Source organism: Conger conger, chromosome 10 (genome assembly GCF_963514075.1).
Source record: "Conger conger chromosome 10, fConCon1.1, whole genome shotgun sequence".
Lineage (NCBI taxonomy): Eukaryota > Metazoa > Chordata > Actinopteri > Anguilliformes > Congridae > Conger > Conger conger.
In genome coordinates this window covers 19468470-19493819 of record NC_083769.1, presented here as the reverse complement: position 1 = coordinate 19493819, position 25350 = coordinate 19468470, and the positions used below count along the sequence as shown (strand labels likewise).

At 40.4% G+C, this 25350-nt stretch overlaps 1 protein-coding gene across 1 annotated transcript in view; it reads right to left on the bottom strand.

Moving 5' to 3' along the window:
* Positions 1-445, bottom strand: part of bcas1 (brain enriched myelin associated protein 1) — a 37821-nt gene extending 37376 nt beyond the window's left edge. Inside the window, exons 1-2 of the mRNA XM_061259070.1 lie at positions 337-445; positions 125-168 (exon numbers count right to left, since the gene is read on the bottom strand). Of these exons, the coding sequence (XP_061115054.1) occupies positions 125-145 (21 nt within the window). The 5' untranslated portion in view covers positions 146-168; positions 337-445. The remainder of the gene's footprint in view (positions 1-124; positions 169-336) is intronic.
* Between the last annotated feature and the right edge of the window lie 24905 nt (positions 446-25350).

Here is a 25350-nt window from a genome sequence, read left to right as displayed (position 1 = left end):
AGATTATTCATTTGCAGTAAGAAGATAGAATTGTACAAAGGTTAGTACTCAAACTGAATATTTTCATTTACTTTTCTTTAATTTCAAATTTTTCTCACAAAGTGAAATGTAAGCACAAAGATACCTGAGATTCCTGATTACCCATCTTGCTTGAAGCTCTCAATGAGTCTGAAGAAAAACATAAATTCATTTAAACTAGTCTGAAGTTAACTCTCTCTCTCTCCAACTCATTCTCTGATTAAATAACTAAAATAAATCAAATGAAACAAACCATTATTAACAGCAATAAGAAAATTGCATGTAGTAATGCCATGCACCAGGACACTATTTCCTTACCTTTTATTCCTTTTCCAAGCACGTTGTGTTGACTCTGGAACAGAGGTCGACTCTGTTGGGAGTCTGCACTAATCTGAGTGCGTTATCCGTGTTAGCTTCAGTAGCTGCCCTGGCTAAATGACTGAATGTGCTACCTGCCCAACTGTGTTTATACGTGTGCATCCCTTTCTGCAGATCAGGGGTGGAGCTCTGTTGATCAGTTCTGACATTGAGGATTTGCCACAAGCAATTGTACACTTATGAAATCCATCTTTGATATCTTAGTCGATAACTGATATCTTAATTTCAGACCAAATGTCAGAATGGGGAAGACATGTGATCTTTGTGACTTTGACCTGGGAATGATTGTAGATGCCAGACAGTCTCAGAGAACGTTTGCAGAGAATGCTGTGAAAACCAACTCTTGGCAATTTTTGGCATGAAAGAAATGAGTGATGCATCAATAGTTAAGCTCTGATGACATCTGTTTTTTGACTGAGACACTCCAAAAGTGACACACAAGCTGGGTGTGGCTGCTTGGAAGCCGGATGCAAGTGGAGGATATTCTTGGGCCAAGTAAATCATTCAAACATACTATTTGTTTGCTTAGCATTGCACTTTTCCAAGCTCACTTGCAATACCTAGTCTGTGTGTGTATGTGTGTATGTGCGTGGGTGTGTGTGTGTGTGTGTGTGTGTGTGTGTGTGTGTTTGTGTTTGTGTATGTGTGTTTTACTGGACAGGTGCAACTGAAGTAAAATACCTGTGTAAAGGAGATACAGATCTTATTGTGGCTACACCAGAGCTTGAACCACAAACCTTCAGGGTCCCAGTCATGTAGCTCAGCCACAGGGCTACAGACTGCCCCATAGTCACTTCTGAGTCACCTCAAATCTTACACAGTTCTCTCACCATTTAGCACCAAGGTTTGGCCAGACAGATAAAGCACTACCGTTTTCACAGTAGTACACGCTGGATGCTAACTGCTGAATAGGTATTCTGGTTGGATGTGCAGATTAGAAACTGTACAGCAGGGCAACCTCAACTATGGCCTGAAGTTGAACCCCAGTCCTTTTCACTTTTTTATCTGTTCTGATGGCAGTGCTGCCGAACTTACATTACTACATGTCTGCCTGCACACAGCAAACTTACCACATCACACTGGGAGACTGAGTGGAGATAGCTGCTGTGATCTCACTTGGAAAGAGGCTTTCATGCTCACAACAGGGGTTTTCAAACTCCACTAGGCCCCTGTGGTGTGCACTGGTGTTTGTTACTGCCAAACTTGATTAATTAAAGTTGTTGAAAACATGTGCATACATGGTTCATTAATTATTTCCCCTTACACTTTAACACAATACAGGTTCACCTCATGTGCTTCATTAATGCTTTGTGATGCTCATTTGCCACAAATGGTTTAGTTCCACTAAACCTGTTTTCTACCCTTTTTAGGATTAGGGCCCCCCCTATATGCATTTATAACTCTTGTAAAATGTAACCTCTTTCAAAAATAACTCTTTGCCATGTAAGACTCTAAATGGCAAAGATCTAAAGTCCTGGAATGCAGAAACTGTATGTTGCATTTATCCATGACAAAGTGAACCATCATGCATATACACTCAGTGATGACTTTATTAGGTGTACACCAGCTTGTAAATGCAAATATTTAATCAGTCAATCATTTGGCAGCAACTAAATGCATAAAAGCATGCAGACGTGGTCAAGAGGTTCAGCTGCTTTTCAGACCAAATGTCAGAATGGGGAAGAAATGTCATCTTTGTGAATTTGACCTGGGAATGATTGTAGGTGCCAGACAGTCTCAGAGAATGTTTGCAGAGAATGGTGTGAAAAACATGAAAAAACATCCAGTGAGCAGCAGTTCTGCAGACAGAAATGTTTTGTTAATGAGAGAGGTCATAGGAGAATGGCCAGACTGATAGGGTGACAGTAACGCAAATAACCATGCAATACAATAGTGGTATGCAGAAGAGCATCTCTGAACACACAACGCATCATAACTCAAAGTGGATAAACACTAAATACCTAAGAAAGTTCTCACTGAGTGTATATTAAATGTGTCTAATAAATAACAATGAACAGTTGGGCAAAATACAGAAATTGTAATTGTAGCAGGAATGAAACCCACAGATAGACCCCAGGACTGCATTTGTGAACCCCATGAGATTTTATTTGTTTCCTCTACATTGCATTTTCTGCTTAGAATTCTGTGCAGGGGAAACATGTGCTGTGCATTTTTGGCAGATTTTCTGCTAGTTTTGTTTCTTTTTTAGCTGCTCTCATAGGCTGTTATACAGATTATGACTGTAATGTATTGTAATATTTTGCAATGGCACATAACAGCTACTCAATAAGGTGCACTACCATGAATGCCGATATAAAGAAGTTGCCTGTTGTTTTACGTAGCAAACAAAGTTCTAGGTAGACAAACATACCCAGTGTGTGCAGTTGGCTGGCTAAGTCAATTAATTTGCTTGCACCCAACATCAGCCTCTGAGCCAGTGAAAAGACAGCTAAAGAAAATACACTGAGGGCAGAGGAAGGCAAGTGCAGTATGCATTTGTAAATGGCCCCATAGTCTTTGGCGAGTCATGTTATACACAGAGAGAAAGAGAGATAGGGAGAGAGAGAGATGGATTTCACTGGCTGGGTATTTAACATACATTCTCAGAAGAGAAACCCTGTAATCAACCCTATCTAGTCCAAGACTTCTTTGTCGGGCAAAAAATGGTTCTTTGTCTGGGAGCTTTCACACTTCTATGATAGAGCGTCCCATAAAGAACTAAAAACTGTTCCTCTATGGAGACCAGCCAAAATGCTTTCTGAGAGTGGAGGCTATCTAATATTTTCTGGTCATCATGGTAATTAAAAACGAACAATGCAATAGACCAAATGTTGTGCTCTGCCAGTAACTATAAAGCTGTTGTAAGTTCTGAAATAATAGGGGGCAGGCCTGTTCCTTTCAGCGAGCTGTGAGTAGCAGTAACAATGCCATAACTATTCCTCTGACAAAATTCCATGCCGTTACTGGAGTCTTGCCTACGGCCACGAGAGCCAGCGCATTCATAAGAGAAGGAATATACAGGCCTAGATACATTCATAGAACACCCGCTATGAAATATGTAGGTTTGCTCGCTGATTGTTTTTTCCTGCGTTTGCAAGTTATAAAGCAATAAAGATATTTTAAAGCAATACTATTTAAATCTAATTATAGTAAGTAGGCTAATATTTTTACTTGACTATAGTTATAGGCTACTGAGCAAGACACGCCTTAGCTTTTTTTTTTTTTACATTTACAGGCGAGGCTGGGTAGTTCAGTTCTTAACTGTGTTCTAATTATTCAGTATCAGACTCTAGAATGCCGACTCCTAAGAAATAGGTCTTGGAGTAAAATTTCACAGCTGCATCTGATGCTAATGGATGGCAGGCACTGACAAACTGTGATTTCGACGTCGGTATGAACAGTACCACATTGTCAATTTACCCAGTGGGGGCGGAGGCAAGATTCCAATGTGGTTGGCTTGTGAACTCCATTGTTGGTATCTCGGAGGGAATAATGCTTGTGTCAGCCCCACCGAAGACCTCATACAACCCTTTAACCGCAATGAAAAATAACAAATACATAAACACAAAACACAGCATTTAGCCAAAATTCTATAGTTTCATAGTTTCATAGTTTCATAAAAGGTTAAATCCAAACAGAATACAGTGTTCATAGAAAGTTAAAAAATTGATTTGTAATATGCCGGATGTGTAATTATGGTTCCCTCTAGTGGTAAACTAATGTAAGGCAGGTGTAACGGTTCATGTTCACAGCAGAACTGTCATGCCAAAAAGCATAGTCTTAAATTCCCTACCCCATTCTGTGGGTATGTATCACTTCATAGCCTAGCTTGTCCCCATAGAAAGACAGATTTTTGTTTTCAGAATTTGTTGGGTCATATATGACTGAAAAGAAATGTCATCACCTACAATGAAGGTAGAAACTACAATTGTGCACATTTATGGAGGACAAGTTCATTGACAAAGTCAATACATTTTGGGAGGATCAAGTAAAGTGCCTGAAAGTAAAGATAAGTGTGCATGTCTGGGGTCTCATTGAATGGCAAGTCTTCTTCTTTCACTTCTTTGTGGGATTCCTGTGGTTTTTTGAAGATTTTTGCGACAAATGCCATGTGTAGTGAAGTAATGAGGAGCTAGGTGACTGGGTGGCCAAAGAATTGGCAGAAGTGTCAATCTGCCATGAGGGAATTCACCCCTGAGCAAGAAAAAAATACAACCCAGCCCCCAAAAAAGAAAATAAACAACATTACACAACAACAATTAAACAACATTTTAAAATGATTTGATTATTGATTTTAAGTTATAAATTAGTGGTGTAAGAGCAATGCTTGTGATTACGAGACCAAGACATTTTTTTTTACCATTTACGGTTGGCAAACTGTTGGTTTTGAAAGTAGAGCAAGACAGGCCAATAATAGAGTGCAAATGTGCCTTTTAGCCCTAATTTTCTTAACAATGGTTTGTTCTCTTTCTGAAATGTAGACCAGTGGTCATTACTTTAAGGTTACATTATGGGTGTCAAATATCAGAAATATTGGTGAGGTCAAGAAGGCACCTTTTTCCCACTGAAAGACCTATAATAAGCCCTAAAAAATAACAGAATAAAAATAACCTGAATGAACACAATAACTAATTAAAATGAAAAAGCAGGGTTTGTATCCAAATGGTTGTTATCGGTTATTTTTTTGTTATTCAAACTAAGTGCTAAGTCAAGGGCTGGAATGAAAAGCATAAACCGGATGATGGAGGGCCTTTGGTGCACAATGCTAGCAGCTTACCAGAGGCTGTTTTCAATCTTCCCACAATCCCCGCACCCAGGGGAGCCTGCAGCGGGAGCTTTCAATCGCAGTGCCTGTCACTCTCGCTGCCCGAGGAGAGCGAATGAATGCTGTGTTCCATGTGAAAGGGTTTGTGCAGCATACAATCCAATCCAATCTCCACTTCCACCACCTGACCTCGCTACCTGCACAATACTACCGCCCGCATTAAATCAGTGTCGGACATGATCACCGCTGGACACAGAGAGAGGGAGGACATGCAGAAGTCCAGGGGTGGAAATATGCTAAGCCACCATTACAAAAAAGACATCAATAGCAGATCAGAGGCTACACTGCAGTGTTACGCATTTGTTCCTGACAAGGCTGGGGTGGTGTGATGGAGTTTGTCTGTTCGTCTTTACTTTGTGTGAGTAGGTTTTTTTTTTTTTAAAGAGGCTACACTGCAAGGTGAAAACAGCAGCAAGAAAGGAAAGAATTTGCCAAAAAGCCAGAAGATCTGGAACAAAGTTTGGACAGATGAGACCAAAATAAACCATTATCAAAATGAAGAAAGCCAAAATTGTGGGCAAAGGAAGGAACAGCCCATGGTCCCCTTCATCTATAAAATATGGAGGAAATGGCTTGGGCATGTACACTCACCGAGCACTTTATGAGGAACATTTTTACTTTATTACACCTACTTATTAATGCGATTTGTGTGGCAATTGTGTGGCAGCAGTGCAATGCATACAATAATGTAGATAAGGGTCAGGAGCTTCATTTGATGTTCACAGCAACCATCAGAAAGAGGAAAAAACATGATCTAAGTGACTTTGACCGTGGAATGATTGTTGGTGGCAGACAGGGTGGTTTGAGTATCTCAGAAACTGCTGATCTCCTGGGATTTTCACGCACACTAGTCTCTAGTCTCTAGAGTTTGCAGAGAATGGTGCAAAAAATTTAAATCCAGTGAGCAGCAGTTCTGCAGACAGAAACACCTTGTTAATGAGAGACATCTGAGAAGAATGGCCAGACTGGTCAACACTGACAGGAAGGTGAGAGTAGCGCAAATAACCACACATTACAACAGTGGTATGCAGAAGAGCATCTCTGATCACACAACACATCATAACTCTTAGTGGATAGGCTACAGCAGTAAAAGTCTAAAAAATAAGTCTAATAAATACCTAATAAAGTGCTCGGTGAGTGTATGTATCATTATTAATGTTGTTTATTATATGCAGCCTTTTTTCTACATTTTTATTAAGGGTGCCAATAATTCTGGAACCCACTGTATCTGTCTGAACGTGTCTATTATTGCCTGGAACATGGCCCCAAAGGGCTAGCCACAGACTTACTGAGCTGAAGCTGCAGCTAGCAGGAACACAAAGAGACCAAGCTGGCACCTCCACCACTGATCACATGCATCTGATCACTGTGGTCTGAGCAGACCTGGGGGGAATATACAGGTTTGCGTTACAGGTAAAATAAGAACATTCGACTCTACAGCAGCCTACAACAATGGAGTGCTGATATGGGAAGCAAAGTTAGTTATGGCAAGAAGAGCAGCGGGAAGCCCGTTATTGCCCCAATTCTGTCTCAAAGGTCCTGTCAACAGTTTTATCCTTTTAAACCATTTAAGGTGTAAGATACAGTAATATGTGATGAAAACACATTATATAGCTAATGAAACAATCACTACAGGTAATTGAAAGTAATGGAGTTCTGGAACAACGACTTGGAAGTTTGAAAAAAAAAAAACATTCCCAAAAATCTACTCTTCAAAGGGTTGAGCAACATCCTGGCAAGCGAACACTAACTGAACCTCTATCAGCGCCAGCGTTCCCTCTGCCAGGTTTTGCAAAATTGCACTACAGCAGCCCGCCAACTAATTTGCATCTTTCAACAGCTGATCCTTATCTCACCTACCTCACCCCAATTGTCTGCTCTTGGCTTGCTGTAGAGCCGATTAATAGAACACTGCTGGACAAATGACTATGCCGATGGCTGGCTGATAGTGGCCATTCTGTCTTTACTGGCCAGACTATATACCATTTCCAGACAAATCTGAAATGTGACACACTCAATTGTGAAAAGGTAAACAGCTTCTCTGAATCTCAGGTCTCAAGGGACTATGAGATTCAACAGCCAGTATGGCCTCAGCAGTCTGTTCCCGGCTGTTAGCCACAGGCCTCAAGCTATCAGGCGATGAGGAAACAGAGACTCTGTTTGCCTTGATTATCATTCCCATTGATGCTAGCTCCTCCAAGGCCGCATGAAGAAACTACAAGGAGCATGGTAAATCAACACCAGTGATAAATCAATGGCGCTCTGACTGAAAGCACAAAATCACCCCTTTCGCTCTCTGCCTCTCACTCTCCCTAGCAGCAGTAGCATGTGGAAAGGCAACTGGGCAAATATTTACTGATACTGATCTAAGATCAGTTATTGCTTTTTAGCTCACAGCAGCTACGGTTAGCTGGGAAAACTGATTGTAGATCAGTCAGTTATATTACAAGATGGACAGTATATAAAATGTTGTTAATTTATATTACAAATGGACAGTCCATTTCCAGTGATAATTACCTCGCAAACAGCTTTTGGACTGGCAAGATTCACTTATCCTAGTTTTAGAGTTAAAAGCTTTTATTGTTGCCAGTATTTAAAAATTATGCTTGTGGTCTGGCAATTCTTGGCAACTGTTGCGCTTGACAGTGATGTTCAGTATAAATTGCAGACCTCAGAAATGTACTCTTAATCTTACAATCAGGGATAAAAAGAGTGTTACAACCATGCCCCTTGTTCTTCTGGTGGAAAAGGGGCTTGAGTTCCAAAAAAGTATCCTGAAGTGGAAAATTCTGGATTTGTTGTATCTGGAGGGGAGTGCCTGTTACAAAAAATCCAGAATTCACGCTCCTTCATTTACCATTTCACATCCTAGATATTAGGGCTACTGGGTTTATCATAAGGCATTACCCTTTGGAGCATGATTGTTTGAAATTCCCCCACAAATGAGGATTCTGCTTGGCTACCACACTTTACTGGCTTTGAATTTTTTTGCGTGAGGCTGCGAAGACAGACATAGACATGTCACACGTCAGAGGTGTGAACACTGCCACACACCCACACAAAGCCAGACCACCACAGGAGGATTCAGCTGTGCTAATGTTATTAATCCTCTAAGGCTCACATACGAGCCTGAAAGCTAGGAGAAAGTGAGGGAAAAGAGAGAGTAACTTTGCAAATGAGCAAATTGAGATTCCTCATAGAGCCACACAAGAGGGTTGATGGTAAACACAAAACGTGTTGAGTTTTGTGAGCGAATTTAAATCACAGCATTCTTTTTCAAAAACATGGATGTCAAACAGCATGCACAGTGGCCTCCCAGGACTAGGGTGCTGCAGTACATATGTAAATTAGTTTCGAACAGTGCTTTATGCTATTTAATCTTTCTGCATAATAATCTTCTTCTTCTTGGTTATTATTATTACTGTACACATTCTAATGGACCCCAGTAAGTTAAAATGGCAGTCTCTGTACTTGTACAGCTGTATATTGGTCTATATTACTGAAATGACATCACGCAAATGCAGTTGCAGACACAAACAAAAGTGACCCCGCTATTTTGGCGTTCATGTAATACAGTTGTGTCTTTTTATCATCATGCACAGACCGTGATGATAAGGCCGAAGGCCGAGTCCCCCAAGTCCCCCAAGGGACAGGCACCGAATGAACTTTCCACACGAATCACGTAGCAGTGCGGGCAGGAAATTTGCCAAACCTTCCCGCTCCCCTCCAATCTTCCGAAAACGCCCACGTTTGCATCTCCTGCCAAATCCCTCATTTAGTTTTGCATGACAATAAAAGTGAATGTGCTTGGTTTGCCAGGGGAGCTGCCGGGGTTTTCGGTATCGGGTCATGTTTATCCTCGTGTTTGAGGCACAGTGAGAATCAAAGCTCTCAAGCCCGTCTTTTTTTAAAGGCCATGAAATGGTAAGATTGAAAAGTGTGTGCAGAGGTGCAAAGTCCCGAGGTCAGAAATAAAAACTCCTGCCATGTGTTTCTTCCACCCATGAACTCAGCCAGCTCATTTCACTAATTAGCTCTACAGCTAGCTGAAGAACTGTGCTAATTTTGGCTAAAAAGCGCAGTCCGTAGGGTGCCCGTTTCTCAAGCTGTACGTGCAAACCGTGTATGCAGGGGTTTGATTTCCCGCCATGCCTTCTGGATCTGTTACCCTGTCTGCCCCCCATCCCTCCTGGCCTCCTTAACCACTGCAGCCCCTTAGTGTAGAGAGAGAGATTAGTGAGTGTTTTGAGATTGTTTAGTGAGATTTGTGAGGTGTAGAGACAGTGTCAGCGTTTGGGATTGAATGCTGGCCAGCCAGGGTTAAGAGCTTTTTGAGAGATAGGAAGTCAGAGTTAGGATACTTTTCCTAGCTCTGCCTATCAGGAGAGGCTAGGAAAAGTGGCAAGAAAAGGATAAAGACGGGGAAATCGAGAAAATGTGAATAAGGCAAATGGTATGTCCTTGCTCTTTGAAATACTTTGAAAGTACGAAGCTGCATCAGTTACAGAGGTGGCAGATGGGGAGAGGTGAATTCACAGTTTGGTCATTTAAACATCGGGCTTCTCTAAAAAATACTTCCACAAAGGATGTGCTGATGTTTTCTTGCTCAAAGGAAAGTTTGGGTGTACCTAAATTCTACTTCTTGCTCTGAGAAGGAACATTTAACAGGTTGGAATGTCCTTAAAGATGGCGGACCTGGATCGAGGAGCAAGTAAAAGAAAAAGAGGAGAAAAATAAGAAATTGGAATGTGCCCACTGATTGTACAGCACAAACAGATAGCAAAGAAAAAGAAGAAAATATGGTGTTGGGTTTAAAAAAATAATCTGTTTCCCTCTGCCTTCTACTAGTCTGAATAAAGCATGGAAAATTAAAGGGTGCAGACTGTCGGTCTCTCCTTTACAGAAGTAAATAAAGAATTGATCAGTAAACAACCAATCTCTTGAGTGTTTTTAGAATGGAGGGTAAGTAAGACATAAGTCATGACATCACCTTATTGCAGAATTACCAGGAAGTACTGTGAAGTACCCACCAACATCCACTGGCATTGTTCACATGGTTGTGACCAGTGTACTCAAACTGATTAAACTTGTCTCCATTTTCTATTAGTAAGGTGATGACTATGTTCCAAGTTGAGGGCTCTCCTTTTGATTATGTCATTATGCCATGAAAAACGGATTCTAGGACCTGAGGGATTGCGCAACTGAGGGTTGGTAAGAAACGACAATCTGGAACACACCTTAAAACCTTGAACCCCTAGGGCGTGGCACTTCCTGGGCCCAAACCCTGGGCTTTAGAGTTTAAGGGTGTAAGTAGTAACTTTGGAGTACAGTCCGTGACTTTCTAATCCCTATTGTATCATTGCTGTACAGCATGCAAGCAAAAGGGGAGGCACAATTATTCTTTTTTGGGGGTCTGTGGGTCATCCTGTGCTGTTGTATATAGGCTACCTGTGTGAACTTTACTAGGAACAAGATTACTAGCTAGTATCACTGCTGATGGCAAAACATGCACTTACCCCCTGCCTGCATTGCTGCTGCATTTATAGTTTCACTTCAGGAGCAGTAGGACGATTCGTCATGCTTTGTGTACTCATTTGTTTTTTTAATTTTTAGTTATTTTTCAAATGGAGGACCATGTGACTGTATTGTTCATTGTTAATTATTTTAAGCTCTGATTATATGCACACACTCATGAATAACCTTTAGGTACCTAATACGTGCAAATTGAGGTTTTTATTTTATTTTTATATATACATGTAACCACTAGGTGGCAATGTGTTACCCTGTGCATTAATGTTTTCTGAAAACAAAAATGTTGTTAGCTCTCAAGGCCTTTGTTGAGAAAAAAGACAGAGCTAAGCCTGGGATTACTTTCAATACATTATTGACAGTGTATAGTGTCATTTGAGTCCTTGTTTTAAATGCACATTTGCACATGGTTGCACTACTGGCTTTTGACCCCACATTTCCTGGCTGAAAATATCTGGCTTAAATAATCATACTTCTGTTTTGAGGTTGCTGTTCATTTTTATCTGTGAAATACTGTAGGACAAGTTTTCACCTTTTTCTTGATTTTTTTATCTTGAACTATGAAACCAGGTGTGTTGGTTGAAAATGAACAGAAAAATACAGCTTTATTATAAAGTCAAAATGCTCAACCTTTGCTAAAGCCTCATTTTTCGATTTTTTCCATTTGTATGTCAGTGTGCAGGCCATCTACCTTTTTACTAATCTGTGAATTGTAGCAGTCATTAAAAAATAATCATTCTTCTTAAATGAAAATACATTATATGCTGTAAAAATGTATTAGTAATAATTGTGTAATGAGTGAATTTGAAGTTGATTCTTTCACTCTCTTCCTGTTAAAACAAAGGTGATTGATTCCTGCATCACTTTATTTCCCCCTCGAATAAAAACTAAAACGTATTTAAGCAAATTCTTAAAAGACATGACAAAACAAAAACAAAATAAGAACTAACACAAAGGACTTAAAACTAAATTTAAATTGGACTGCATAGGAAAATAAATTGAATAATTCAAATGTACATGGGCATTCGCTGACGACTTGTTGAAGCCTACATATATTGAAGCCTGTGTTCTGCATTCTAGATATCCAGAAGATTCACGGCAGCGTGTTTGAAATTAAATTACAAATGGAATCCCTGCCGCTGTTTTTGCATGGCAAGCTATAGAGTAGAAAGTTCAAATGGGAGTTTGAACTCCAAGAATGTTTATTTAAATTGGTCCCTGAGGGGGCCGCATTCAGAAGCCGCAGGCTATGTGGGCCCTGCATCCTAACGTCCGCACGTTTAATCGCCCGGAAAGATCAGGCCGACTCCAGCCTCATTTCCCCTCGTCTGACAAATCCCATCGATTGAGAGAACTCAAGCGTTTGTTCAGCCGGAAGAAATCGATGCTACTTTCATAATTCACAGGTCTTTGTGGAGCTTTCATTTAAATGCACAGAAAATGAAGTTCCAAGAATAATATGAATAATTTAAATAGCCTGTGTAGTTTTAATAGGGATAGGTATATTTTAAGGTATAGGTTAGCCATTGGTCTGTTGACATGGATAATATTGATTCTTCAATTATTGAATCTAAGTAATTGAGCCAAAGCAAACTTCAAGTATTTTTATAACAATTAAGTAAGCACAATCACAAGCTTTTGTTCAGGTCTTTTGGTCAGGGGAAGTTAACAAGGGGATGTCATGGTCATAACAATGAGCATATCAGAGACGAGCTCCACCAATCACAATGTACATTCGTAACAACAAATTGATCAATGCTGACAGTGATTGGTGGTTACTTGGTTACCTGGTAATTCACACAGGGCACCTGCAAATATCCACCAGTCACCATCGGCATTGCTCTGTCAGAATATCGTTCATGTTTTTTGCACTTTAAAGATGCAGTTACACTACAGATCAATAGGTGGTGGCACACACCAGTTATTCACTGTGAAAGTCAGGAGTGCAGAGAGGGCTAATCCATTTCAGGTTTTGGTTCCAGCTTCTGCTCTTAATTATTTGCTTGAAAATGTTGAGCTACAGCTAAGCCATGGTAACTGGTTAGATCAAAACCCACATTACACAATGGCCCTCCAAGACTGGAGTTGTGCACCCCTGGTTTCAGTTTGACTTTGGCACAGTGATATGCTCTGCGGTCCAGAAACGAACACTGACACATGCCAGTGTAAATGTCGACAGGGGCCCGGGGTCTCTTGGGGGAGTTTATAATCCACGCCTGCATCACCCGATTAGGGAGGGTTACAGTTGGCAGGATCACTCTGGTTGGTGTGTACGGCCGCCAGGGCTATTCTCTGTAGAACTGTATTCACCCAAACTGTTCGATTCGCACCACTTGACAAAGCTTTTGTATTTTTTTAACATAATTGCATCATACATTTCATGTGTTTACATTACAGAAAATGTTAGCAGGCTCTCTGAGTAAAGTGCACTTCTGAAGCTTTACAATATACAATGTATTCATCTGGAAGCAGCCTTTTGCCAAAGAGACTTACTTAAGATGTTCAATGCCGTTGTTGTAAGTAAACATCACTAGGGCTTGAGATCAGTGAAGGCAAGGCTGCAATCAAATAAGTGCCACTGAAAAAACAAAGGGAAGGGATCATTTAATTAAGATGTAGTCTGGAAAGGGGGGTTTTCAGACATTGACGGAAAACAGGCAGCCTTTCTGTCCGATTGGAAAAGAGTGTTCCACCATTGAAGAGCAGTTCACCAGTGCACGGACAGAAGGCCAAACGGAGGTCTGCTTGGAGTGTTTGGTGTGATCTGCGGCAAGGATGGCGTCTACGATGGGAACTGAATGCAATGGAGTCTATGATGGCAATTGAATGCAATGGAGTCTATGATGGGAATTGAATGCAATGGAGTCTATGATGGGAATTGAATGCAATGGAGTCTATGATGGGAATTGAATGCAAGCAGCCAGTGACATGGCCGTAGCTTTGCTATCACATCAGCATGGTAATGGTCTGAAGACCACAGACAGCATAATAAGGGTAGTCAGACCTGTTGGCTGTCCAATCTCATCCAGAAAGGGCCGGTGTGGGTACAGTCTTCCATTAAGGCAATGATATGTAGAATCAGGTTAAAACAAAAACCTGTACCCACACCAGCCGTTTTCATATAAGATACACCCCAGGGTTTAGCATTCCAAAAACCAAAAAAAGTCAGAAATGAAACCGGAGCTAAATATTCACATCTGACGAAGGTGAAAGTGCATTGGCGGCTTTATTCACATCGCAAATTCTGTTTTTGGAGCGAAAGGCACTTCCCAACCGCTCAGTGAGAGGCTAATTATCCGCCGGAACGGTGACTGCCAGCCAGAAGGTCTCTATTGCCATGGATCGATCGGCAGCATACAGCTGTGAAACGTGCACTTAGCTTGCCATTTGGGCGTGACGATAACAATGTGTTCTACACTCCCGGATTCGCAGAGTTTTCGAACCATTATCCGCGTGCTTCATACGTGGCTAGCGGGGAATGCTTTAATAATAGCTCCGCTCAAGTGCGTTGACCTTTACAAATGGGAACTTAATTGTGAAAAGTGTGGTGCCAGTCTTTGTTCGCAGTTTTTGAACCCAGGCAGGTGGTTTGTCATTGCACACTTGAGCAAAGAATGTACTTCACCTTGATATTTCAACACCTACCTGTTTAAATGGAAGCTGGGCAAAATCCAAGGTGTGTAAGAGCCAAGATCATCTGAATGAACACCATTGAATATGCTTCAAAAATATGAAGCATGCTAGTGTAGATATGACTGATCTAGGCCGCATACCAAGGGTGCACTTGCAGCATGTCCACAAAGTTGAAGCCAATTTTCTGCACTTCCATCAAACTACAAGCCTGCCCCTAAGGAGTGATACATTTGCTGCTGTGTCCACAGGCAATTCAAATCTGACACGTGAAAGCATTGAAATGAGTTTTGTTTTGACAAGACCTACAATTTGTTAATATTACCTACATTTGGTCCCCCTACTGTACGGTAGGTTGCATTTTTGCATGTTTTTTTTGCATATTGTATGGTCTATTCAGAGGAGCAAAGGTGGAGGGATAAATCTTATCATCTCAGTAAACAGCAGAGGTGGGGCTGTCGGAATGCGGAGGCTCGATCACGTCTTCTCACGCTGGATCCTGCTGGCACCTCGACGGATTATCCACAATGGCGTGCGCATTTTAAAATTCTCCCTGTGAACATGGATTAAAAAAGGGCTCCACAGCCCTTCAGCAGCCATTCCATGGATTTACAGAATTGTTATTGTCCTCCAGTTTGTTGCGAAAGACAGAGTTGCACATTTAGATACCTCGACACAATGGATGTAGTTCCTGAGGTGGTGATTGGAATCGCTGCCTGTTTTACTTCCAAGAGAAACTGCTGACTGCTCCTTTCTGGCAGCTGAGGGAAGGAGGCCCGCAGCACATCTTTTGCCAGTCACTCCCACGTGACAATACTAAAAAATCCATATATTACACTAAATAAGGTAATGTCAGTGTCCTTTTCACGGCAAGGGTCCAGCAAACCAAAAGCACAGTAATGCAATTCTAAAAACGGAGAAACGTCCATAGAATGTCCATTGTTTACGAAGAATTTCTCTGGAGGAATTATCATTGTTGTCCATTTCGCCACTGCATACTTCTACAAAAGTACTTGTACACATGAATGATATTATCTGTGTTTTGTATAGGCTGTCTGGAACAAGAAGAGCCCATGTATGAACTTCTCTGAGGAAGACAGTGAAAACACCTTTGGCTCCACAATAGAGGGCATTTTCATCGTCGTGACCTCATTTTATATCACTGACCATCTAAATGCATTCTCAAAATATTGTATTACTATTCAGTATGTTCTCCATCACCCTGATCTGACTGTGTTTCAACCTTATTGTATGCTGCTGATCTTCAAGGGCAACTATTTCCTTAAGAATAATTGATCTAATTTCAAATATTCACAGCCCCATCCCAAACAATGAAGTCACCGGGGAATAATGCCACCCATGTATGGTACCACATTTAGAGAATGGATTCAGAAAAGTTACTGTATGCTGCAGTTCAAATGCAACTAATTCAAGATTCCAAACCAACAGTTATGTCTTCGATACGATAGCTACAGCATGTCTTCCAAAATAATAGATTTATCACAATCACACAGCATTCAGAAGACATTTACTTAATAGAGTACTTTTTTTATTACCTTTTGAGCATTTCCATGATTACCAGATCACTCTTCTATGAGTTTGTGTAATATTTTTTATCAGCCAAAGAATTACAATAATTTTATATACATTTTATAAAAATGAATCTTTTTCACAAATTCATTAATTCCAGAGGCTCCCCTGGCTCTTTACTCACAGAAGCATTTTTGCCTTTCACATTGAAATATTTGAACTGTAATGAGCTGTATCTGTGATTGGCTCCTGTGATTTTACCTCACCTCTCACGCAAACAGGAAGCTTCAGGAAAGAACTGGCAGTACTGTACCACCAAAGGCCGTAAAATCTCTGGTAGAACAGAATGGGAATGCGCAAGCCAGAGTCAGATCTGATATATGAGGACAACTCGGGTCAAGTAGCGGGTCTGCCCAGGTCCTTCGAGATGTGTCCGAGTAGTGATTTGATTTATTTTCTACTTCATCTTTCATTTGTTTTTCAAGGTAGACAGTAGGTCGTAGTCCAACTAACGTTTTCTGTAATCACTAAGCTATCGCATTTGAGTAGGAGATGAGCACAGTGACACAGGCTATATTACAATACCATTGTGGCATAAAGCCAAAACTGCAATATTGCACAAAGTTTACAGCCAGAGGTGAAAGAAAAACAATACAGTGTGGGAGTTGGCATTCTATTGTGTGTGATACTATATCCATTTATTTTCCCTATATTGGATTTCTTTGAGGCGGCACGGATGGTGCAGTGGGTAGCACTGGCGCCTCACAGCAAGGAGGTCCTGGGTTCGAATCCCGGACGGCCGGGGCCTCTCTGTGCGGAGTTTGCATGTTCTCCCCGTGTCTGCGTGGGTTTTCTCCGGGTACTCCGGTTTCCTCCCACAGTCGAAAGACATGCAGGTTAGGCTGATTGGAGATTCTAAATTGCTCACAGGTATGAGTGTGTGAGTGAATGGTGTGTGTGCCCTGTGATGGACTGGTGACCTGTCCAGGGTGTATTCCTGCCTTTCGCCCAATGTATGCTGGGATAGGCTCCAGCCCCCCTGCGACCCTGTTCAGGATAAGCGGGTTAGGATAATGAATGAATTAATGGATTTCTTTGATACCAGCACCTATTGAAATATGTTTCTGGGATATACACTCACTGAGCACTTTACATCTTTACATCTACATATTCATGCAATTATTTAATCAGCCAATCATGCGGCAGTAGTGCAGTGCATAAAATCATGCAGATATGGGTTAGGTTAATGGTCATATCAACCATCAGAATGGGGTTGTTGCCAGATGGGGTGGTTTGAGTATTTCTGTAACTGCTGATATTCTGGGATTTTCATGCACAGCAGTCTCTAGAGTTTGCAGAGAATGGTGCAAAAAACATCCAGTTCTGCAGACATGTTGTTGTTCATGAGAGAGGTCAACAGAGAATGGCCAGACTGGTCACCACACATTACAACAATGGTAGGCAGAAGGGCATCTCTGAACACACAACGCATCAAACCTCTAAGTGGATAGGCTACAGCTGCAGAAGGCCAATTAATTCTGAAAAATAAGTCTAAAAAATACCTAATAAAGTGCCCACTGAGTGTACATTCCCATTATAATTTATGGATGTCTAACTCAATACACCCTACATCTCAGCACACAGGGAAATCATCTAACTATCCATGTTCTTTGTCTGCCTTGTATTGCATATTTATCGAAGCTCAGTATATAAAACAAAATGCATTGCTACTGATACATCTAAGAAATTATTTGCAATCAATGGCATTAGTTATTCAATGGAAATGTATACATAAAACACGGATATATAAGCTGGATAATTGCAGTCGGGCCTCAAATAGATGGAACTGCGCCCTTGGGTTCATTTTGCAATACTTACTTGCATTTTCCAGAAGCTTCAAATTAATCTCAATAAAATGGGGGCACATTTAAATTTAAAATATGACCATTTTATGCAGTACAATATTTAAAACCATACAGTGGTTTGAATTACTGCTGTCAAGTCTCCCATAAAACTGTAATACATTTTGAAATATTTCTTATTGCAAGAGCTGAAACCTGACTCACATTGCTCTTGTGTTAAGCTGATGTACCGTAATGCATTATGGCTGGTTTTCATGAGCACGCTGGCTTATCACCTCACTGCTTCTCTTAAAATTCTTAAAATCCTCGTACAGTCAGAAAAAAGGTCAAACGAGTTTGAAAAGTTCAGCAGTTGCACTTATTAAAACCTATTGGATAAAACATGAATATGTAATGGACTCAGGTGTCATGCCCAAACTTTTGGTCATTTTTTTTTATATAAGACCTTGGCCTTTTTGTTGTTGACACTGACTCAGATATAAACAGAAGTGTTTTTCCTTCGCGCAGACAGTGCTTGTGGGAAAAAATAGACATTTGCATTCAGTCGTGACTTCTGAATCTTGATCAAATCTTGTTCTTCATCCCTTTTCACAGCTCGTTAAAAAGTGGTTTCCTCACGGTGTCACTATTGGATTTATGGATATGCGTGTGTTCAAAAAAAGAAAAAAGAATGTTCCTCTGTTCTTTACCCCTCCTGGATAGAGTACAGGAGGCCTCCCCCAGCCCCCCCCCCCCCCCCCCCACCCTCCATCCCTGGGTGACTGTACCATGCGCCGCAACTCCTGAAAGGGCTGGGAGTTTTAATTTAATCATTAATTTCAGCCATCGGTAGTGCACAGCTCCACAGGGAGAGAGGCACAAGGATGAGCAAACAGAAAGAGATGCTGCAGCAATTTATTTCAAGGATGCTTATAAGGAGACTAAACGAAATATGAAAACTCAAAATATGACAACTGATTTTTTTGGCAGTGTGTAGAGTGAGTGTTGAGTGTAGCCACATGACTGGGACCAGGAAGGCTGGTGCTTCAAGCCCCGGTGTAGCCCCGATAAGATCTGCACAGTGATTGGGCCCTTGAGCAGGGCCCTAACCCTTACATTTGTCCCCTGTTTAGTCTAATCAACAACACGTCGCTTTGGATAAAAGCGTCAGCTAAATACATTTCAGTTCATACGCTGCTGAAAAATACATGAAAAACATATTGAATCTTTAAGTTGAGTGTTTTCATCCTTTGCAGAAGGATGAAAGCAACATCTGGAACAGAGCAAAAAAGAACATCTGGTGAGCATATAGAATATCTGTGTCCATAGCACATAATTAGCATACTCAATGGAAACATTCACTTTCCATCGTAATATCATCTACATTTGTTTTCCACATTGTTATTTGTCCTGCCACCAGGCATAATTAAACATTTATACTCATTATAATAATGTGGCAGACTTCTCCTCTTAGAACTAACACTTCTGCACTTCTGTTTCTATCATGATCTGAAATGGTCTTTGGCAGGGGAGGCAAATTGACTTTCTCCTGTGTAAACATATCAATGGAGTGTTTTGAGTAAAGAATCTTAGAAAGATTAGTTTCTCTGAAGAAAAAAACTAGGCCAATCAAATAGGCCAGATTTACATGAGATTATTTTAGATTAACAGACAGGCAGGAGTGTAAGTCATTGACGCTGAAACCATAATCACTGAGAACATTCCAGTAATGAATGTGCTTATAATTAACTCTAAGCTGTTTATATTCAAAGCGCACCTCTCTCCTAACATCCTCTCAGCACTGTATTTAAATAATTCCATCGGATCCACTTTTCAACAAAAAGCAGTCTCACATTACACATCAATTGACTGAAGAGATGTGTTTTTGTGCTAACAGCTATCTACTCTCCATCCATCACTGGAGTCTTAATAATGGGTTTCTGTACAACCCCCGATGGAATATTTCGCTTCAACTGAGTCTGAACGGTACCAGACTCTGCTGCTGTCTGAGTGCCTCAGTTTTATTTGTTCTCTGAGACTTCGCAAAACATTGTAAAGCTTTTTCAGAAATTTTCTTCAACCTTAGTTGTGGAGGACATTTCAGCCACAGTATTATTTTATTGTCCGTTTGTACACACTCCTTACTGCTTTAACAGAGAATTCACTAGGCATAGCGAATAAGGGTGGGCATGCAAAAACCATGCAAGTACAGTGTGGTCAGCAGCAAAGCCTGTTACCGTATTCTGTCAGTGAATATGCACACAAAGGCTGAACAAAATGATGGACTTTCTCCTAACATGAAGAGTAAAGGACAACTTCTATTACAATTTATTTACATTGCTTAAAGGTCTGTGTTTTGTGCTTATTGGACCAGGTTATATGTCTTTATGACATCTTTGTGAAGTCCATGATGTGTAGTTTTTGCAGACTGGACTAGGCGTCCATCAATTGTGTTGTAGGGGAAAATTCACAGAATGAAAGATCTCCCTCCTAAAAGCATGATAACCAATCACAAGTCAAAATCTGACTCCGCCTTAGTGAGCAGGCTGGTTCCTCCAAAACTCTCGACGATGTGTGCTAAAAGTTTATCAATATATCTGTATTAAAGTATGATATGTACCCTGTATAGTTTCAAACTGATTAACTGCTAAATTGTGCTTGGATTACACAGTGAGCCCAGCCAGCTGGCAGGGGGGGGCCGTCTTGAACTGTGTAGACCAAACTGTCAAGGACACGGGCAGAGCAAGATATGACTATACAGCTGATTTCTCCGGGACTCTCGATGTTTTATGCCAGGAGTGTATCTATTTGACCTTGAACATTAATTATAGCTGAGCTTATGAAAACGCAAGAAACCACAGTGAAAACTGTTGAAATGAGAGCAAAGAATGCTACGTACATTTATTCCCTTAGAAGAGAATAATGAATCAAATGTTTAGTATGTCTGTATATTAGAAAAGTATATAAGAAGTGAATATTAATGAAATGTTTAGTTTGCCTGTATATTTTCAATGATTTCTGCTGCTTAGTTCGTCTTATAAAAAGCGAAAGATACAGAGTGACGTGTATGGATGACGTGTTAGAGGGAGGGCATCCAGAACTTTATGAGGTCTGGTAGTTTGCCAAGAGCAGGTGCGGGGTGAAGTGAGGACACGTAGTTGGCAGAATGCCCTGAACTTTGTACAGAGTTGGCAGAGCATAAGGACCGTTGGCAATTTGCCACAATGACGTTGTGGGAGGAGCGTTGGGAGGAGTTACGATGTAGGTGGAGTAACTGTGTATAAAATGGGTGTACAAATGCCAGTCGGGGTTCAGTTCTGGAGAGCTGATCCGGCTTTATGCACGTGTGCTAATAAAGTCTGATTTTCCTGAAGATCTTGCTGCCTGGTGTCGTCTTTTCCCTCGCGAAGATGTTTTTCGACAAATTGAAGATTTGGACTCTGTCGTTTCCTAGACACGACAGTGTCTTCATTTTTGAAGCTGTAGTATTGAGGGGTTAGGCCACTGTCCTTTTCGGTGTGTGTCTGTCCCTGTTTGTGAAATTCAGATTCGGACCACTGTTTCTCTTTGCTGATGCAGTTTGCTGATGTCATTATTTTCAATGTTGTTCCTCCTGCCACATGAAATAATTTAGTGGCCGCTGCAGTTTTTTGTGACTGATGTACCTTCAACTGCGATAACAATTATTTGGCTTCTTTGTTGAGTGGCCCTGTGTTGCTTTGGAGACTGAAATACAAAAATGTTGACGGTCAGACCTCTTTTATAGATGACAGATACTGTTAATTGGCATTAAACATAAAGTTTATGCAAATCACCTGCGTGCCTGCCTTTCTAATCATGATTTAGTTGCTTAAAATGTAAAGCCCATATTATATAAGTATACTTTTAAATTATTTTTGTGCACTTGGTGCACCCCTTCAAAGTCATTATTGAAGGGTCAGCTCATCCTTTGAGACCACACTCGGCTCCAGTGCATAATACGAATAATGCAGTGAAATTAACTGATGTATGCCATCCAAGAGAACTCCGTAAATAGTCCATACCACAAATCTATCATTCAGAATCACATAATTGCAATTCAAATTCACACAGTCAACAATGCAGATTCAGTTATTACGCCTGCATAGCTCAATGCTTACTTTTTCTGCTATCGCAAAAGAACTAGCCATGCATTGTTTTTGGCGTGTAATGTTATGGACGGACAACTTTTCACACATTTACACACATTCTTTTACCATCAGATTATTTTTAAATGTGACTCTCACTCACACAATCTGAGACCTGGGCCTTCACGTTGTTTTTCAGTTTATAAGCAAAGACTTGTCATATGCCAGGATTAAAGAAAGAGCAAGAATTTTCTAGTGGGTCCTGCAGTAATCAGTGACTGATCCTTTCAGTAATTTCTGAAAAGCTCCATTCTGCCTTTGAGCAAGTTACTGCATTAACCTGAACATTGAGCTGAACACGGCCTTTGAGTGTTGGAAAAAATTTTTGTGTAAAGTATAAGATTAAGCATTAAATTGATTTGGATAGAGTACATGCAATCCCTCTTGGACTCATATAGCTCTGTTAGAGATAGATGAACACAAAAGATTTTACTGACAAATGGTTACCATTTATATAACGCCTTTATCCAAAGCGTTGTACAACTGACACTTGTCATTCACCCATTCATACACACACTCACAAACCAATGGCGATTGGCTGCCATGCAAGGCACCAACCAGCTCATCAGGAGCATTTAGGGGTTAGGTGTCTTGCTCAGGGGCACTTCAACACACGCAGGATGGGATCAAACCAGCAGGGCCAGACAACTGCTCTTACAGCCTGAGCTAATGTGCCCCTGCTGCACCCTACTGGGTAGCATATCAGTGGAATTCCACAGGTATCTTCATTTAAAAATATATATATATTATTTTATTGCTTTTAAAGACAAGACACACTAATTTGACATTGCAAGAAAACATGGCTACAGTCGGCAGGCTGTTGCCCTGAATGTGATGATACAAACTAAGTTTGTGATTTGAGCAGACCTGGTGCAGTTTCTGTCACAACTTCAAACATCATCTGTAGTTGTAGCTGGGTTGCTAAGATACCACTGTGCTGAAAAGTTATTATTGGGTTTCATACCGGCATTTGGGTTGGATAATTCTAATAAAAAGTATTGTTCTCTGCTCGGGATAGAAAAGTTATCACAAGTGAATTGTCACAAGTGAATCATCTATAGAAATGTCCAGAAAAAAACAGAATGTATACAGTATTATTGCCGTCTTATTTGTTCTTGTGGGTTTTCTGTTTGATATTTGGAAGATGCCATTATCCGAGATAAATTAAAATAGGTATACACATTTTATCGTGAATTAAATCTAGAGCACAAACTAATTTACATGCACATACTCATTCGATTCATCATCGCGGTGTTCTTGTAGGATTATGTTAGAGCACAGTACAGAAACCCCACGTGGTTTATCGTATGCGATTCACTGAACATCGAAAGGGAATGAAAAACATATTTTTGAATGGACCTATTCTCATTTCATTTTCTGTGCTTCTGTAATCCTGGAGGCAGTCGTGCAGTATCTCTGAATTTAAGCGCAATTGAAAGGGAAAAGAAAAATACACAGGCCTAATTAAAGCGAGGTTCCGAGTGCGGTCTATTCCAGCTAATAAAGTATTAGATAAATAAGTGGCGGGTTTGAAGTTCTCAGGCACCCCCCAGGAGGATGCGGATCTCAATTAACAAGTTCCACTGCCCCCAGGGTTCCGCCGCTGAGATTCACCGGGAAGATTACGGGTGGAGGGAGGGGAGGCACTCCTTCCACAAACTGAGGGTTTATGCATAGCTTGTTAAAGCCAGACTCCCGGCGAGCGCGAGGGAAATGACTAGACTTATTTCCCACAAGACCCCCGTTGTATATCTCTGCTCTGATTTTAATTGTTAGCTGCGAAGCACAAACTTGCGACTGGCGTGCCTGCGTGTCACTGGAGGCGCTGCGCTGCGCCGCGTTTGGAGGCGGACGCGGTGGTTTATGGATAGAGGAGAGAAGCCGCTGTTTGTGTACGCCATATCAAGCCGTAATTTTTACGAAGATACTTTAAGTTACACACGCTGTTCATGTATCTGCCTTCAGCTGCTGATTTGAGGACGTGTGTGAAGCTTATGTTATGTCATATTATTGCATTAAAAAAAAAAAAATCAGTTAAAATAGTATCTTAGGTTGCAGATCACAAGCAATGGGACTATACATTTAGGTTATGACACGTTCTTATAGCCTATGTAACCAACTGTAATAGCACTGGTACTCCAGAAGGTGTCTCTATCTCTCTAAAAATTTCAAAAATTTCAAAAATGGCTTTCTGGTGGCATTTTAACTCATAGGAATTCAAGTATGTGACATGAACCTTTATAATCGACGATTAACAAAAATATTGAACAAAGCTGCTGTTGTGCAAAAAAACCCCAAAAACAAGACAAATCAAAAACAGCAAATTCAATTCAGCAACACTAACAGTATTATGATATATACAGTGGGTTGCAGAACATGGTTGTTGTTTTTACCTAACCATTTCTGTGTCTGATGTTAATGTACAGTATATTTGGAGTAATTGTACTGCTGGACAATCTACCTACAACCAAGTCTCAGCTTCCTGGCAGAGGCAACCAGATTTTCTTCCAAGATTTCCTGGTAGTCTAAATTCATTGTGCTACTGATCTTAAATAGTGCTTGGACCACTGGCAGCAAAACATTTCCAAAATATCAATGACCCACCACCATATTTCACAGTAGTTACGAGGTGCTTCTCTTTCTATTTTGGTCTGATTTGGCAATAGCACTTCTCATCATAATTCCAATGAGGTTTGGAAAACTCAAGATGCTTGGTTTTGTTTATTGTGCTCAGTAAGGACTGTCTTTGTGCCACCCTTCCAAAAAGTTTGTTGGCATGGAGCTGCCATTTTATTTTTATTTTTATTTTATTTTATTTTAGGTGACCCCGAGATACAACCAATCAGATAGTTTAGATAAAACTAAATAGAAACTTAACTAAATAATAAAACATTGAAACATGAGAGTTTATTTATTGAAATAAAAGCTTGTTTTTCCATATGTATGCACAAAAAATATAGATAATTATCCAAGTTGTTTATTATAAGCAACATTTTTTTTCCATTTTTATTAAGGGTGCCAATAATTCTGGATGTTGAGTTATGAGTGATCTTCTAAACTGGAGTTACTTACAAATAAATAGAATCAAGATTTTTACATGACATCAAAAATACATAATTAGTTTATCATTGAAATGATAAAACTTTGTGGTTCATTATCTTCATTATCATCAGACAGGGAAGCTGACTAACAAAAGTCTGGTGAGATTGGTTGGGCGAGCTTAGGCCATAAAAGCTCAATCACAGTACAGTGCCTACAGTGCCTACAAAATGTGTTTGGAAATATGTTTGAATATATGTGAAATATTTGAAAACATCTGTCATGAAAATGTTGTAAGATTTTGTAGTGTTGAAATAAGGAGAGCATGTTGGGATTTTGTGTAGTTGTATTGGTACAAGAAAGATGTGTTTGTCTTCATTTATGTATTGCAACA